At 53.1% G+C, this 15,425-nt stretch overlaps 7 protein-coding genes across 7 annotated transcripts; 5 read left to right on the top strand and 2 right to left on the bottom strand.

Annotated features, from left to right (window-relative positions):
- Positions 1 to 9: 9 nt before the first annotated feature.
- Positions 10 to 763, top strand: VTN31DRAFT_1177 (uncharacterized protein; the record flags this gene model as incomplete). Its single annotated transcript, XM_069401205.1, has 5 exons — positions 10 to 16; positions 66 to 247; positions 298 to 340; positions 401 to 594; positions 698 to 763. The coding sequence occupies 5 exons, from the start codon at positions 10 to 12 to the stop codon at positions 761 to 763; spliced, it is 492 nt and encodes a 163-aa protein (XP_069264033.1).
- A 446-nt stretch (positions 764 to 1,209) lies between these two features.
- VTN31DRAFT_1178 (uncharacterized protein) lies at positions 1,210 to 2,573 on the top strand (the record flags this gene model as incomplete). Its single annotated transcript, XM_069401206.1, has 5 exons — positions 1,210 to 1,222; positions 1,287 to 1,354; positions 1,416 to 1,425; positions 1,481 to 1,567; positions 1,633 to 2,573. The coding sequence occupies 5 exons, from the start codon at positions 1,210 to 1,212 to the stop codon at positions 2,571 to 2,573; spliced, it is 1,119 nt and encodes a 372-aa protein (XP_069264034.1).
- Positions 2,574 to 3,512: 939 nt separating this feature from the next.
- On the bottom strand, positions 3,513 to 8,007 carry VTN31DRAFT_1179 (uncharacterized protein; the record flags this gene model as incomplete). Its single annotated transcript, XM_069401207.1, has 4 exons — positions 3,513 to 3,620; positions 3,674 to 3,751; positions 3,802 to 4,554; positions 4,603 to 8,007. 4 exons carry the CDS (start codon positions 8,005 to 8,007, stop codon positions 3,513 to 3,515), a joined length of 4,344 nt encoding a protein of 1,447 aa, XP_069264035.1.
- Positions 8,008 to 8,242: 235 nt separating this feature from the next.
- VTN31DRAFT_1180 (uncharacterized protein) lies at positions 8,243 to 9,299 on the top strand (the record flags this gene model as incomplete). Its single annotated transcript, XM_069401209.1, has 3 exons — positions 8,243 to 8,396; positions 8,450 to 8,679; positions 8,739 to 9,299. The coding sequence occupies 3 exons, from the start codon at positions 8,243 to 8,245 to the stop codon at positions 9,297 to 9,299; spliced, it is 945 nt and encodes a 314-aa protein (XP_069264036.1).
- Positions 9,300 to 9,695: 396 nt separating this feature from the next.
- VTN31DRAFT_1181 (uncharacterized protein) lies at positions 9,696 to 11,388 on the top strand (the record flags this gene model as incomplete). Its single annotated transcript, XM_069401210.1, has 4 exons — positions 9,696 to 9,741; positions 9,821 to 9,919; positions 10,055 to 10,085; positions 10,137 to 11,388. The coding sequence occupies 4 exons, from the start codon at positions 9,696 to 9,698 to the stop codon at positions 11,386 to 11,388; spliced, it is 1,428 nt and encodes a 475-aa protein (XP_069264037.1).
- A 903-nt stretch (positions 11,389 to 12,291) lies between these two features.
- Positions 12,292 to 12,771, bottom strand: VTN31DRAFT_1182 (40S ribosomal protein uS10; the record flags this gene model as incomplete). Its single annotated transcript, XM_069401211.1, has 3 exons — positions 12,292 to 12,376; positions 12,444 to 12,667; positions 12,730 to 12,771. The coding sequence occupies 3 exons, from the start codon at positions 12,769 to 12,771 to the stop codon at positions 12,292 to 12,294; spliced, it is 351 nt and encodes a 116-aa protein (XP_069264038.1).
- Positions 12,772 to 13,226: 455 nt separating this feature from the next.
- On the top strand, positions 13,227 to 15,374 carry VTN31DRAFT_1183 (uncharacterized protein; the record flags this gene model as incomplete). The annotated part of the gene is made up of 1 exon (XM_069401212.1): positions 13,227 to 15,374. One exon carries the CDS (start codon positions 13,227 to 13,229, stop codon positions 15,372 to 15,374), a length of 2,148 nt encoding a protein of 715 aa, XP_069264039.1.
- Between the last annotated feature and the right edge of the window lie 51 nt (positions 15,375 to 15,425).

A 15,425-nucleotide genomic window follows, 5' to 3' on the forward strand; every position in this document is an offset into this window, starting at 1 on the left:
GCAGTCACAATGAAAGGTATGCGAGCAAGCGCCACACAAGGCTGATCGCTCTCTGATGTCTGCAGCCGTTCTGCAACGAGTAAAATCCGCGTCGGTTAGCGTGGACCAGCAGCTGGTCTCGTCCATCGGACGCGGCATCCTGGTCTTTGCCGCCGTCGGCAAGGGCGACACGGAGAAGGAGGTTGATTCGATGGCGTCCAAGATTCTCAAGACGAAGCTCTGGCCGGATGAATCGAGCGGCTCGCCAGTAGGTCACTCTCGGGCCGAATCAAGAGACACATGATTTACGTTCGATAGTGGAAGCGCAATGTGCAGGACATTGAAGGCGAGATCCTATGCGGTATGTCTCACTATATCCTTCCTTTCTCAACATTTATGGCGCTGTTCTGACGCTTCTCAGTATCGCAGTTTACCCTTTACGGACATGTCAAGAAAGGCAATAAGCCTGATTTCCATAACGCCGCCGATGTCGAGACCGCGCGCAGGCTGTACGACTACTTTTACAACAAAGTGGCAGAGCTCTACAAGCCAGAACGAGTGAAGAACGGCGTCTTCCAGGCGATGATGGAAGTAGAGCTGAAGAATGATGGGCCGGTGGGTGTCGATTACCGCAGCGAAGACGGCGCAGTAGGACTCGGCTTTTCATAGTTTTCCTGAGTCCTCGACATAACATGGAGCCGGAGCTAACCGTATGCAGGTGACGATTGAGATTGAGGTCGACCCCCCCAAGAACTCTCAGGACAAGAACTCGCAAGGGTCATGAGGAATAACCAAGTTCTTTTTGGACTGTGTTCGAAACAATACCACGTCTGGACGTTCATGATTCCCATTGTGAATAGACTATAGACAGCCTCACCATGGATTGTGTAGTTAAAGAAAGCTCAGGAAGGAACTTTGGAATGCTTTAGAATGTGAATATCCAAAAGAATCTCCCCAAGAACATTTTTTTAGCTTTAAGGAGAAGAGTTTTTTTAACTCTGAAAAGAAAGAAATTCCAGTATTTTCTGGATTCTCTTACGGCTCCGGCTAGGCGGGGCAAGCCGCGGTGAAGAAACGCGCATGGAAGCTTCTTGAACACCAGCTCCGGCTCTTCTCCCTACACCGTGAATTCGTTTCCTTGAGCGTGAAATTCCCTTCGTTTGCTACTCCCGAGTGTCTTCTGCGTACTGATTCTCGTGCTGTCCCTGCAATTCGTGCAATACCTTCATCATGGCTGAGCAAAGTAAGCTGCAAATCTCCAGTGTTTCTTCGGGGAAACCACTGACAATTTTGCTCTTTACTGGTAGATCGTCCGCGCGTTTTCCTCGACATCGAGATTGGCGGTAGGAAGGAGGGTCGCATTGCGCTGGAGTTGGTAGGTTTCTCCCGTGTTTATATAGATGAAGAAACTTTCAACAGACTGACCTGATGTCTAGTTCAGCGATGGTATGTGCGACGCAGAAGAGAGTGTCCTAGTTGAGAGCTGATCTGACCAGGACAGTCGCCCCGAAAACCGCAGAGAACTTCCGCGCCCTGTGCACGGGTGAAAAGGGCGTCGGCAAGTCCGGAAAGCCATTGCACTACAAGGGTACGAAATGGCGAACGCACCACTCAAATCGACTACTGCTAACTTTCACTTGTTTGGGTCTTAAGGTTGCATTTTCCACCGCGTCATCAAGCAGTTCATGATCCAAGGTGGCGACTTCACGGCCTTCAACGGTACCGGCGGCGAGTCGATCTACGGCGAAAAGTTCGAGGACGAGAACTTTGAACTCAAGCATGACAAGCCGTTCCTGCTCTCCATGGCCAACTCGGGCCCCGGCACCAACGGCAGCCAGTTCTTCATCACGACGGTGCCTACGCCGCACCTGGATGGCAAGCACGTGGTGTTTGGGCGCGTGATCAACGGCAAGAACGTCGTGCGCAAGATCGAAAACACCCCCACGCAGTCGGATAAGCCGGTGGACGACTGCGTGATCGTGGACTGCGGCGAGCTCAAGGGCGAGGACTACGCCAAGGCCGAGGAAAAAGTCGTCGACGGCACCGGTGACGCCTACGAAGACTACCCGCAGGACTACGAAGGAGAGCTGAACCCATCGGATGTGGTCAAGATTGCGACCGAGCTCAAGGAGCTGGGCAACCAGCTCTTCAAGGCCGGCGACGTGGACATTGCGATCGAGAAGTACCAGAAGGGTCTGCGCTACCTGAACGAGTACCCGGAGGCGGAGGAGGAACAGGAGAAGGAGGCCTTTGATAAGATCAAGCAGTTGCGCTTCACGCTGCACTCCAACTCGTCACTGCTCGCCAACAAGCTGAAGCGCTTCAAGGACGGCAAGACCTGGGCCGGCTATGCCCTGGAAGCCTCTAGACACACCAAGCCCAAGGATGCCGACCTCGCCAAGGCGTACTACCGCCGCGCCGTCGCCAAGATCGGCCTCAAGGAGGAGGACGATGCGCTCAAGGACCTGCACGAGGCGCAGAAGCTGGCACCGGACGATGTCGCGATTACCAACGAGATTGCCCGTGTGCATCGCATCATCAAGGAGGCCGAGAAGAAGGAGCGGGAGACGGTGAAGAAGTTTTTCGCGAATTAACCAAAACAAACTAAAAAAGAAGAAAAAATACAAAAAAAAAAAAAACAACAAGGATTGGGGGTTATGGCGAGTTGAATTTGACCAACTGCATAGATGTAGGTTTCATGCATGCAGGCGTTAGCGGAGTATCTTTGTGAACTTCATACTATTTCCTTTATACCAGTTGACACTTCAACACGCGGTATCTCCAGCCTCGACACAAACAAACAAACCTCTCTCAGGATCCGATCTTCTCTGATTGGCCATATCTCCATCAACACCAGAAGTACATACTTGCACAGAACTATATAAACCTCTCCAACCACAACCACAATCCCTAGGTAGTCCCTATCAATCTAAGCTGGAGAATTAAATCAAACAATGACTCATCCGCCGTGATGCGGCCCTCCAACACCAACCAAGACCAACCCGAGCCAGAGCTAGCCACCATCCTCCGCCGTATCTCCACCCACCCAACCCTAACTCCTTTCCGCCGACGCGTCTACCGCACCCTCTTGTCCATTCCCCCGGGACAATGGACCACCTACGGGGTTTTAGCCAATCACCTGTCTTCCTCACCGCGCGCTGTCGGCAACGCGTTGCGGACGAACCCGTTCGCGCCGCAGGTGCCGTGTCATCGAGTGCTGGCGGCGGATCGGTCGCTGTGTGGGTATAAGGGCGAGAAGGAAGGATGTGGGGGATTGCCGGAGAAAAGGGCGTTGTTGGAGAAAGAAGGAGTCGAGTTTGATGAGCGGGGGAGGGCGAAGGGGGAGGTTTTTGAGGGGTTGGTGGATTTGGGGAGAAGAAGATTCGGAGTTGATTGAAGATATGCAGGATGTTTTGGAGATGTTATACCTACGCGTTTGTACTGTATGATAAGTCATCAATTGAACTTCATCAAACCCAACCTATGCACCGTCCCACCCGCTATTTACAGGAAAGAAAACATGAAAAAAACCCTCATTGTTGCTGCGACCGCCCCTTGATGTAGTTCCGATTCTCAATGGTCACGCTCTTGGTCATATGGTTCACCTTGTAGACGCCAACCAGGCGAGATGCAAGCTCAAACTGGGGTGCCGTCAGCATAGTCCATGACACCAGGAAGACGAGATCCGACATACCATGTTGTTGCGTAGCGAAATGACAATAAACTGTGCATTCTTTGTCCGCTCCTTGATGTACGACGCCACAATCGACACCTACTACAGTCAGCACATCCCCAGAACCCAGAGGCAGAGGAAGAACTCACATTGCGAAAGTCCAATGCCGCATCAATCTCGTCCATAACGTACAGCGGCGTTGGCTTGTAGTGGTGCAGAGCAAAGACCAGCGCAAGACTGGACAGCGTCTTCTCTCCGCCAGACAGATTGCTGATGTTCTTCCAGCTTTTCTTCGGCGGCATCACCGAGAACAGGATTCCTTCAGAGAACGGATCCAACGAGTCGACCAGCTCCAGCTCGGCGTTCCCGCCCATGGTGATCATCTGGTACATCTCCTTCAGACGCAGCGAGATGATGCTGAAGCCCTCCATGAACCCTGTCAGCCGGGCCGAGCGCAGACTGTCAAGCCGCGCCTTGGCGTTGTCGCGATTCGTCAGCGCCTCCTTGAGGTCCGCTGACCGGGTCTCATATTCGGCAACACGCCGGCGGTATTCTTCAATCACGGAGAGGTCCACAGACGCGTTCTGCGTCTTCTCCTCCAACGCCGCGATCCCAGCCTTCAAAGAATCCTTGTTCATGCCGGCCAGCTCGTCCGCAGTGTACATAGGCAGCTCTGTCGAGGTCTCCTCCTCGCCCAGGTCGCTAATGTTCTGCAGGCTTAGCTTGGACAGCTTCTCTGTCCAGTACTGGCGGCGCTTCTCGTTCTCAGCCAGCACCTTTTGGTTCTCTTCGAGCTTGTTGCGCATCTCAATCTCGGCGGCACGCGACTCGTTCAACTCCGCCGTCTTCTCGTCCAGCTCCTTCTTGAGCGCCTTGAGCTCGCTTCGCTTGGTTTCCAGAGCCTGCCTTCGTTAGTACCCTACACACATCTTCAGAGTCGAAATGCTCACCTCTTGTGCCTCCTCGGCTCGACGCCTCGACCCAGAAGCATCGCTGGCCTGGTTCTTGACATCATTGTTCAGCTGCTCAATTTCCTCCTGCAACTGCTCCATCTCCGCCTCGGCTTCCGAGCGGGCCTTTTCGTGCTTCTTGACCAGTTTCTCGTTCTTCGAACGGGCCATCTCGGCGTTGGAGATTTCTTCAGTCAGCATGCTGATCTGCTCCTTAAGCCCGTCCACCTTTGCTTTCTGGCTCCTCAGACGGACACCGCCCACCTCCATGATCTTGTTCTGGAGCGTCTGAATCTCCTCTTCAATCCCGGCCTTTTGCACCCGCAGTGCCTCAATCTCCCGTTCCAAGGAGGCAATCTGCTTCTCCAGAGCCCAAGCTTGGCTGTCATCCGTCTTTGAGGGCTTATGCTCCGCATGGAGCTCCTTGAGGCGCCGCTGCGCATCTGCAAGGCTTCGCCTGCCACTCTCGATTTCAATACCAATCTTTTGGATGCTGGTTTCCACCTTGGGGATTTCGTTCGACTTCTCCCGGATCGAGAATTCTAGCTGGCGCTGTCGTTCCTGTAGCGCCTGCAACTTCTTCTCCATCTCGTCACGGTCGTACTCGAGTTTGGCCACCTGCTCCTTGGTTGTCTCGGCGACCAGCTTGGACGACATGCCACCACGCGCTACACGAGTGCCACCACCGCTCATTGTTCCGGACGTGTCAATGAGCTCGCCGTCCAGTGTCACCACGCGCCATCGCCGAGCACCGTACGCGATCCGGTTCGCCTGCTGCAGGTCTTTGGCCACCAAAGTGTCCCGCAGAACGCTGTAAAACGCCGGGGCAAACTTCGGCTCCTTGGGCTTGACCAAGTCGAACAGCCGGGGCACATTCTCTGGCGTGGAAATGCGTGACATGTCCCGTTTCGGCAATCGATCCAGAAGAATGAAGTTCGCGCGGCCGAGGTTGTTCTTGCGAAGATAGTCAATGCACTGCTGGCCCACTTCGACCGTGTCGACCACCATGTTGTCCAGTTGCGGGCATGCCGTTGAAATCGCCACGTCGTATTTCTCGTCGATTGTTCCCAGATTGCCGAGTCGTCCATGGAAGCCATCGATGCGCCCAGACTCCTTCAACCGCATCAATCCAGACAACACGCTGCCCCGGTTCTGAGTACTGGCGAGACTCGCGCGAGCCTCGTCTGCCTTTTGGCGTGCGCTCGACACTTGGCTTCGAAGCTCAGGTTCTTTCTTGGAGAGCTTGGCAAGCTCACCGCGGAGATTCTCCACCTCAGCTTCGAGGTTGGTCTTCTCCTCTTCTCGCTGCTCCAGCTCGGCCCGCTTGTCCTCAAGGCTCTGCTGGATCGACGCGATTTTTGCCTGTGCCTCTTCTATGGCTCTTGCCCCAGCACTGCTTTTCTCTTTGAGAATATCGAGCTCACTCCGGGCAACTGCTACTGCAGACTGCTTCTCGTTGATCTTGGCATTCCACGGCTCGAGAGACTTCTGCTTCTCAGCAATTTGATCCGACAGACCCTGGGTTTTGCCTTTCAGACTCTCACGAATCTGTGCGAGCTCCTGCTCCTCCACCTTCATCTCCTTCTCCAGCTCGGATATCTCGGCAGTCTTCTTCTCGATGTCGTAAGTGTACTTTTCAACCAAGCTTTTGCACTCAGAGGCGGACAGACGACTTGTCTGCATAGTCTTTTCCAGCTTCTTCTGCTTGCTCGACAAGAATTTACGCTTCTCCTCAAATTTGACCGACTCTTTGTCGTATTTCGCCATCTCCTTGAGAATCGCTTGGGTTTCCCTCTCAAGGGCTTCGTATTCCTTGGTCTTGCGCTTGTAGACTCGCTCGAGCTCTTTGATCCCAGACTCGCTGCCTTCGTGCTTCTCCAGCTCCAAGTTCAGCATTTCCTGCATCTGAACAATTGCCTCCTCCGTCACCCGAATGTTATCATTGCACTCGGAGATGTAAATCTGGTAAAGAGCAGACTGCTTCATGACCAGCTCGTTCTCGTCTCGAATGTACGCCAACGCCTTGTTCTTCTTGTCCTCCAAGGCGTTCTTCTCTCTCTCAACGTGCTGCACGCGGTTGTTTTTCTCCATACACACGTCATTGAGAGTTTCGACCTCGGCGGCGGCCTCCTCGATCGGGGTCTTGTACTTCGAGGTTCCAATGATATCCTCGAGATATTCCAACAATCCATCTTCATGCTCGTTTGTAGCCTTGGGCTTCATCTGGGCGATCGACTCAACCTCACCTTGAAGGATCAGGAAGCGCTTGTGATCCAGATCAATCCCGCGTTCACGTAGGAACGTCGTGACTGTCGTGAAGTTGGTCTCTTTCCTATTCATGTAGTATTTGCTTGTGTTGTTCTTGAAGGCTCGACGCGACACGACCAGTTGGGAATCGGGTACAACCTCGTGTGCGCCACCAGGCAGGTCGATGATCTCCTGAAAGTAAACTTCGACTTCACAAAACGGCAAGTCAGGGAAGGTGGCCGAATTGTGAATTAGGGCAGAAATCTTGCCCTGTCTCATCTTGCTGGCGCGGAAACCAAAGACAAACAAGAGAGCGTCAATTACGTTGGACTTCCCAGAACCATTCGGCCCAACAATCGACGAAAACGACACATGAAAAGGGCCAACAACCTGTCTACCAGCGTAACTCTTGAAGTTGGTCAGCACCAAATGCGTGATAACCATTCGCGGTTTCTGGCCCATGGGCTCTTCCACCACGGGCAGGCCAAGCGAGCGCGATTTGACTACGATGTCCATCGGTTTCTCCAGGTTTGACGATTGGGGATTGATGATGGAAATCTGCGACTTCTGCTCGGCCACTTGCTTCGTCGGTGACGGGGGACGGTTCGCGGCGGATTGGGTAATGTCCGCGAGGGGACTGGATGAGTCCCGCCTCGATCGCGTGGCTGACGGCTCCGGCGACGCTGAAGGAGAAGGGGTAGGAAGTGAGGATTGTTCTTGTGTCGGCGTAACTGATTCACGGCGCTTACGGGATAATGCCGAACTCTTCCTCTTCTTTTGAGCAGTTCGGGCAATTTCCGATGGTGATTGTGATTCGTCGCGCGCCGATACGATGGTGCTCCCTTCCGGCTCCTCCACGCTCTCCATGACTTGGGATGCCTCTGACTCGGTGGTCGCTACGCTCTCGCCAGACCGTCGACCGGCTCGGGACCGTCTCTTAACGGAGGGGCTAGTAACATCCGCAGTCTTGCGACGACTTGCGCGCCTCTTTGCTGGCACAGGCGTGAAATCCTCATCCTCGTCGCGCACTGTCGAGACGGACGGCGTAGGCGTGGGGGTGACATTGCCGCTTTCTTCCTCCTCGGATGTCTCTTCGACAACGAGCTTCTTTTTCGAGGCGGCGCGCCGCGAGGGTCTGCCTTCTTTGACAGACGCCATTGTGGGATTGGGGGAACTGTACACGAGAGCGATGCAGAAGACGAGACGAACGAGCCGATGTCGGGTTTGTTTGTTTATGAGCTTTCCAAAAGCGGATAGGCGACATTATGCAGATGGTGATTCGTGATTGGCCAGTCTCCTCACCGCCTGCGTTTCTGATACTGTATGCAATGATCGCGAACACGAGCTCTTGAATCCATAAAGCCGGGGAATTTGATACTGCAACAGCGCAAAGATGGCGCCATGGGAACAGTTCGAGGCGACGTTCTACTTCAACAAGAGTATCGCATACGATAAGAAAACAGTTGAACAGATCTTGGTCAATCGTCGTTCGCTGGAAAACCAACTTTTTATTGATCGCTTACTTGGTCTTCTCGGTGTCAAAGGAGGTACGTACCTGTTCGCCGTGGAGCTGGTTGGATATATACTGAGGCTGTCGTAGTTCAGCAAGCATATCCTCCAAAAATCAACCAGGATCTCAGGAACCTGTATCGACAAATCATCTCGTCACCGTTCCCCAGCCATCATAAACAGGCAGTGATCTACTACCTCCTCAGAGACTGCCGCGCGCCTGGCGATGCGATCTTGCAGTTTACGCGACGATGTTATCTCCCGGAGCAGTATGAGATGTTCATTCACGGGCTATGGTATCTAGATCGCCTTGAATTTCGGGTATGGCATCCCATATCTGGTTTTCCAAAGTCTGCCGGCTGAGAGAAATTCGATTTCAGAGAGCGCTAGATTATCTCACACAGCCATCTCTAATACCAACATTTCCGGATGAGATTCTCCATGTTCTGTCTCTCCAAAACCTACCCAAGCATGACGACGTTCTGGCTGTGACGTATTACCTCACTGTTTCTCCCCCTTTGAAATCAGATAAAGTCCGCCGATCGTTCTTCGAGATCCTCTGCCGCGCCAGTGTTACCGAAGCGTTCTATTTTAGCAGAAAGCACGGCGAAAACGCCCGGCGAGAATTCTTCGAGCAGCTAGTGTGGAGCGTCATCAAATCAGAGGCAGGGAAATCACGGGCAGAAAGGGCATTGGAACTCGTCGGCTTGCCTCTTGATGAACAGGAAGAGTCGTGGCTTGAGGATTTCCTCCTCAATGGGAAAGCCTCGACGCTACCAGGCGCGAAAGACACGGTTTTGATGCGACGGCTCGCGACCGGGAGATCACAGAATCTACCGAGCGAAGTGGAATCTTTGAGTGGCCGTAAAGTTGACGGGATCAGTTGGGATGATCTCCGGCTTCCCAGACATTCGGCTTCTTATGTCAAGGATGTATTCTAGATTTTGCACTGGAGTTTGGGCATGGGCTAGGGTCGTTTCCGGGATGTATTGCAGCGGTGCACAATGAAATCAATCCATATTTGTGTCGCTAATGTGTGTCGCTCTTTACGTCAATTGATTATAAAGAGTTCCACATTGCGGTTTCACTTGCCACTTGGGTCCTCAACGTCTTCAGGCTGAAGTCGATGCCTTCTTCAGTGCTTATCAATTCGATAAGATAACCAGCTGTCCAATGCCAAGATGCGACTAACCTATTTAGAAAGTTTTGTAATGGCTTAACCTATTCAGGCAGGTACTGTATTCGAAATCGATCTTCAACTTTGCTTAAGAAAGAACGAAGTCAATCGACATTCAAACAGCAGACAAAGCAGAAGACAGCCTCTCCAGCCCTGCAGCATGGTTGTCTGCACATATTTTCAGCAGGGCCGGTGCAGGTACGGCGGTACGGGCCCATTTGTCGAAGAAGAAGACGTCGCCAATCGGAAGCAATGCAAGCTAACCGGGTTTGTCCCGATCTCTAGCCCGATGCCGCTACGAGCATCCAGGGGCCATATCGCAGGGCAATACGCAGAATCGCTTTGGTGTACTGGGTGATGGTGGACGGGGAGGGCAGGCGGGAGGTGAGTCTAAGAGCGTTCAGGTTTTGTCCCGTCGCGTGTCCTTGTTTGTACACTGATAGCTATCAACTTCTTCAGTGTCCTTTTTCTTCTTGTCTAGATTTGAGACATCATGACGTTGACTCGTGGAATTTTTAGGCTTTCAACCTCCACAAAGTGCGCCCGCCAAGTAAGTATTTCAGTTCAAGAGACGCGAATTGTCGGCTAATCGATTTTCAAGCTATGGCGTGACTGCAGAAGATATTCGGGCGGACCTTACTCCCGGTAAGGGCCGGCCAGAATGGATTTTTTCAGCCTATGGCCCAGGAAAAGATGCCCCAAGACAACTCTTTGGGGGACCAATGCGCGAGATTAGTCCGGAAGAGCTCAGGCTACGCCATTATGAAGCAGCTGCCGCGGGGAACATGCACGTTGCCATCCAGGAAGCTCAAAACCTGCACGCTGAAGCTCTTCGACAGATGGAAAATATCCTGAAAGATCTCAAAGGAGCAGTCAAATATATTAAAGACGGTGAGAAAGAACATCCTAATCGGCACGATATCATCCAAGGAAGGACAGGGCCGCAAGCAGGATTCGGCAAACCGACAGGGCCATTTGGACAACCACAGCAGCAGCAAACACCCGCATTTGGGAAACCAAGTTTCGGCCAACCTGCATTTGGACAACCTGCCTTTGGTAAACCTGGATTCGGTGGCCAACAGCAGCAACAGGCACCAGCATTCGGGAAACCGGGCTTCGGCCAACCTGCATTCGGGCAGCCAGCCTTTGGACAACCGACTTTCGGCCAAACCGGGTTTACCCAGCAAGGTGCTCCAGCTTTCGGTCAGCAGCAGCAGACTGGCCCGGCGTTTGGCCAGACATCAGCTCCTGGATTTGGTCAGTCATCGGCACCTTCGCCGTTTGCTGCTGCTGCCGCCAATCAACAAACAACAGGCTTTGGGCAGCAGCAGCAACCGCCCGCCACTGGCGGATTCGGCACGCAACAGCAACAGCAGGCTCAAGCTGCTCCTGCCTTTGGCCAGCCACAACAGCAGCCCGCAGCAACTGGTGGATTTGCAGCGCAAACCCAGACAGCGGCCGCACCGGCTACAACTGCTGAAGGGAAGGCACCTCTGGGTCCAAAACCTATTCTCAAGGTCGGCGAAAAGGAGCTGAATCCGCTTCCGGACTTGAACGGTCCGACTACGCGCGATGCTACAAATAAGCTCACCATGTGGAAGGGACAGCCTGTACAGTACAAGAACGACGTGCCGTGTTACCTCCATCCGGGCGACAACAAGACCTATGTCCGGATATTTTTCCCTGATGGGCCACCCGAGAAAGCGGTTCTCAAGGACATCGAGGGTCAAAGCGACGAGTACACGCCTGAGGTCAAAGAGGCATACGAGCTTTTCCTCAAGAATGGCTATTTCAAGGATGGGGTTATCCCGCCAGTGCCGCCAAGGACGGAGTGGCTGGGATTCGACTTCTGATTGTACTGGGTTATGCTGTCGTTTGTCATTGGGTGGTTGTAATTCTACGCATTTGTTTGATCTCTGGGTGACCGGGCGCAATTGGAACGGGTTCGGCGCTGGAGCGCTCATTGTTCTGGTTCTGGGTTGGGATATTGATGACAAGTGTTGAGTATATCCATGACATGTACACTATATAGAGATGTCATAGAAATTGATACGAAGGCCCGAAGATGTTTTCCGAGACGGAACTGTGAAATCTTCTATTTTTTTTTTTTTTTTTTTTTTTTTTTTTTTTTTTTTTTTTTTTTTTTTTTTTTTTTTTTTTTTTTTTTTTTTTTTTTTTTTTTTTTTTTTTTTTTTTTTTTTTTTTTTTTTTTTTTTTTTTTTTTTTTTTTTTTTTTTTTTTTTTTTTTTTTTTTTGGAATTGGTTACTATGTGGTGCACGTTGTGGCTCCGCTTCCACCAGCCTGCGCTGAGTCCGCCGATGAAATCGGCAATGAGAATCGCGAGTACCGTGTCGAAGTGGTAGTTGTGAGTAATACCAATGTGCGCTGAATCATGGACGGTGAAAACTAGCTGATGCCAAAGGCAACCGAGGAAGAATGCCGACGTTCCGTACCAGCCAAGACGGAGAAAAATGTAGGAAAGGGCGGCGAAGAGGGTGTAGCGACATGATTCGATCAGGTATGCGGAATAGTTGCACTGGAACAGGCCTGCTGCTTCAAGTCGGCGATACAGTTCACGATACTTTTGTACAATCGCGTCCTGACTGGCGTTATCAACTGGAGGATTCGGTATCAATCGACCGTCTCCGTCGTCGCAGAATCTAGTTCGACATTCGTAATGGTCATACAAGTCGTAACAAAACCCCGCAACATCCCGACCGAAGATTGACACCGCCGTAGTGACTGCCACCTTAGTTTAGGCCGCAATGGTCACCTCAACCTCGACGCCAGCCTCGATGTTGATGATGATCTGCTTGACGACCTCGGTGGGGGCATGCAGGCTGCACCAGGTAAAACGCGAATTAGCAGCGAGCTCCCCGGAGGGAAAACGAGGAATTGGGAACTCACTCAATCAGACGCTTGTGAATGCGCATCTCATACTTGTCCCAGGTCTTGGAACCCTCACCGCAGGGCGTCTTCCGGGTCACGATGCGCAGCGTCTTGGTGGGCAGGCGGACGGGGCCCTTGACGTGGAGCGACTTGGCGCGTGCGCGCTCAATCAGCTCCTGGCAGACCTTCTCGAGCGAGGCGACCTTGCGCGAGGTGAGGGTGATACGGATCTTGTGGATTTTCTAGCCATTGAAGTCAGTTTGAGCTCTGTCGAAGGAAGAAAGGCTAGTTTTGATTGACGCACCGGACCCTCGCCGAAATCCTTCTCGGGCTTCTGGAACGACATGGTGGCGGTGTTTTAGGCGGCGAGGTTGCCAATCAAGACCTGAACAACGAGGTTCGGTAAGGTGATGAAAGGCACTGGAAGAAAAGGAGCAAGAGAGGCAGACTCGTGAAGTTTATGGACTTTGCGATTCGACAATTTGGCGGTTTTTCCTTTTCCGGTAAAGTGCCTAAGCAACTGTGTGCGTGTGAAAGTCTTGGCGAACTCGGTTAGATCAAGAAAACAACGCTAGTCCGTTTTGGGACAGATGACTGATGATGACTAACATGGACAAATCGAGCGCTGACGATGGGAATAATGAGAAGATATGCATGGCCCTTAAAACCATGCGGTTCAGATTGTTCAGGTAGTATTTGAAATCGATCATGCCTAGCAGCGGGGGTCGCGGCGTGTATGATAATCGAAATCATCACTTTACTCCCCGCGTCCCTTGAGAGCCAAATGCATGGAATCTCATCATGGAGTTACCCCTGCTGGTCTCTGTCCCTCCTCCTCCAGTCCGGAACTCGATCCCTCAAGATGAATGGGACGCCATTCTGGACGCGTGGATGGTCTTGATTGAGCTGCGCCTGCAGATTTCCCAGCAGGATGAGCTCGAGAAATGCGCGGCTGCAGACTCGTTTAACGTGCCGTTCTTTACTTCGTACCTCGCTGCGGCTGGAGATGCACGGTTGCATGCAGGGCCGAAAGGCAAAAAGCTTCGGAAGCTAGTTTTCCTGCTGTTCAAGAAATATATACTTGAAATATCGCAGCCGTCGAAGGAATTGCTGGACTGGCGTCTGCTCGGGGACCTGGCCGTGTGTTACCATGCGAATCCAGCGCTGAGAGAGCTGCTGGCTGGTCTCTGGTCACAATACTCGGAAACGATATCGTCCAGTATAGAAACTGGAAAGGCGACTGTCTCAAAACGCCTCTCTGCGCCCGTTGCAGCCAAGCCAGAGTTGCTTGATGAAATGAGGAAGTTGACGGTGCTGGCCTCCACGCTACCGTCGGCTGGCCATGTTCTGATGACCGGGTCGGACTACTTGGATTCGCTCTGGGATTCGTATCGATCCTTGACGCAAGCAGGAGGGAACCAGGATTTGAAAAGCGCCCTGGTAGCTAATGTCTATGTGGCGCTGACATCTCTTCTCAAGGGAGCAAAGCCGAATTTGTCGCTTCTCTTGGACCATCTCTTCACCTTGAAAGAGGCTGCTGCCGTTGGGTCCGGGTCCGCCAAGCGGCAGGGCAATCTCTTGTCAGATCTCGTGTGCAGCACCGATCTGCTGATCCGGATGGAGCGCTACATGATCACCACCCCTCAGAAGCGAGGGCAAGATCTGGTTGCTACGTTGCGGACTTATCAGCAAGAGATGAAGCCGCTTCACAGTCGATACCAGCGGCATAAACGGCGGGACAAAGGCAAAGGGCGCGCTAATCAAGCGGAGCCCGTTGACGGGGAACTACATGCCCACAAACTCTCTCTTGTCACGCAAGTCCAAGATCTTTTCCCGGACCTAGGAGGAGGCTACGTCATTCGTCTCTTGGACTTTTACAATCATAATGTCGAAGAGGTTATTTCTCATTTATTGGACGATACGCTCCCGCCGGAGTTGAAGACCTTCGACAAATCCGAGCCTCTTCCGGACCCCAACATCATCCAACAGTACGACCATGTAGCCCCTCGTCCAACAGCACGGCCATCACCGCCGCGAGCAAAATCAACTTTCACCGTCGCCGCCAATCTCGACGACGACGACGACGACGAGATCATCCAAGCGGCAAAGAACGAAGGCATCGGCGGCGGCAAGGTGCACTTTGGCCGCGCCCATGCGGACTTAACAGCCGATACCCTCCTTGCGGACCGCAGCAGCGAACAGCACGCCACCAACAAGGCCGCGATCCTCTCCGCGCTGGCAGCTTTCGACTCTGACGACGACGAACGCGACGACACTTACGACGTTGCAGACGTCGGCGGCACGGTAGACAGCGTCGCCGCCACGCGCAGCGCTGTCGCTGCCGACGGTGACATCGTTCCTCGTGACCGGCGGCCCCCCTCGTCTGTAGATGTTGACGACGAGGAAGACCTGGACCTGAAATTGTACCGTCTCTACAAAGCAGACCCGAAGCAGTTTGCGCGCGATGCGGCGACAAGGCGCTCATCGGCACGCGCCGCGCTCAAGCGTGAGGTTGGCATGACGGATGAGGCGATTGAGGGCTGGGCGGTGATGCTCGAGCGGGACTCGAAGAAGGCCGCGCGGTTGGAGAGGAAGTTGGCGCTGGATGCGGGAGTGGCTGGTGGTCGAGCCGGGCAGCCACCACTCGAGTCGACGGCTTATCGGAAGCCAACGAAGGGAGAAGAAGATGATGAAGAGGAGGAAGACGAGGAGGATGCTGAAGAGGATGATTCTGCGGCATCAGGTCAACGAGGAGGACGAGAACGAGGACGAGGACGGGGCGGGAGAAGAGGAGGAGGAGGAGGGGGTGAGCCTGGCAGAGGTGGTACGAAAGGCCGAGGTGGTGGTGGAGGAAGAGGTCGAGGGGGAGGACGGGGACGAGGGGCCAACCATCGTCGCAGAGATCAGCATGCAAAGAAGATGGCAATGGCTGGGGCATTGCCTAGCTAAAAGTTACGATCATGATAGGAGTTCTGTAAATAGATCAACTGGATAGACCAA

Source organism: Thermomyces dupontii, assembly GCF_041956625.1.
Source record: "Thermomyces dupontii strain NRRL 2155 unplaced genomic scaffold VTN31scaffold_1, whole genome shotgun sequence".
Classification (NCBI taxonomy): domain Eukaryota; kingdom Fungi; phylum Ascomycota; class Eurotiomycetes; order Eurotiales; family Trichocomaceae; genus Thermomyces; species Thermomyces dupontii.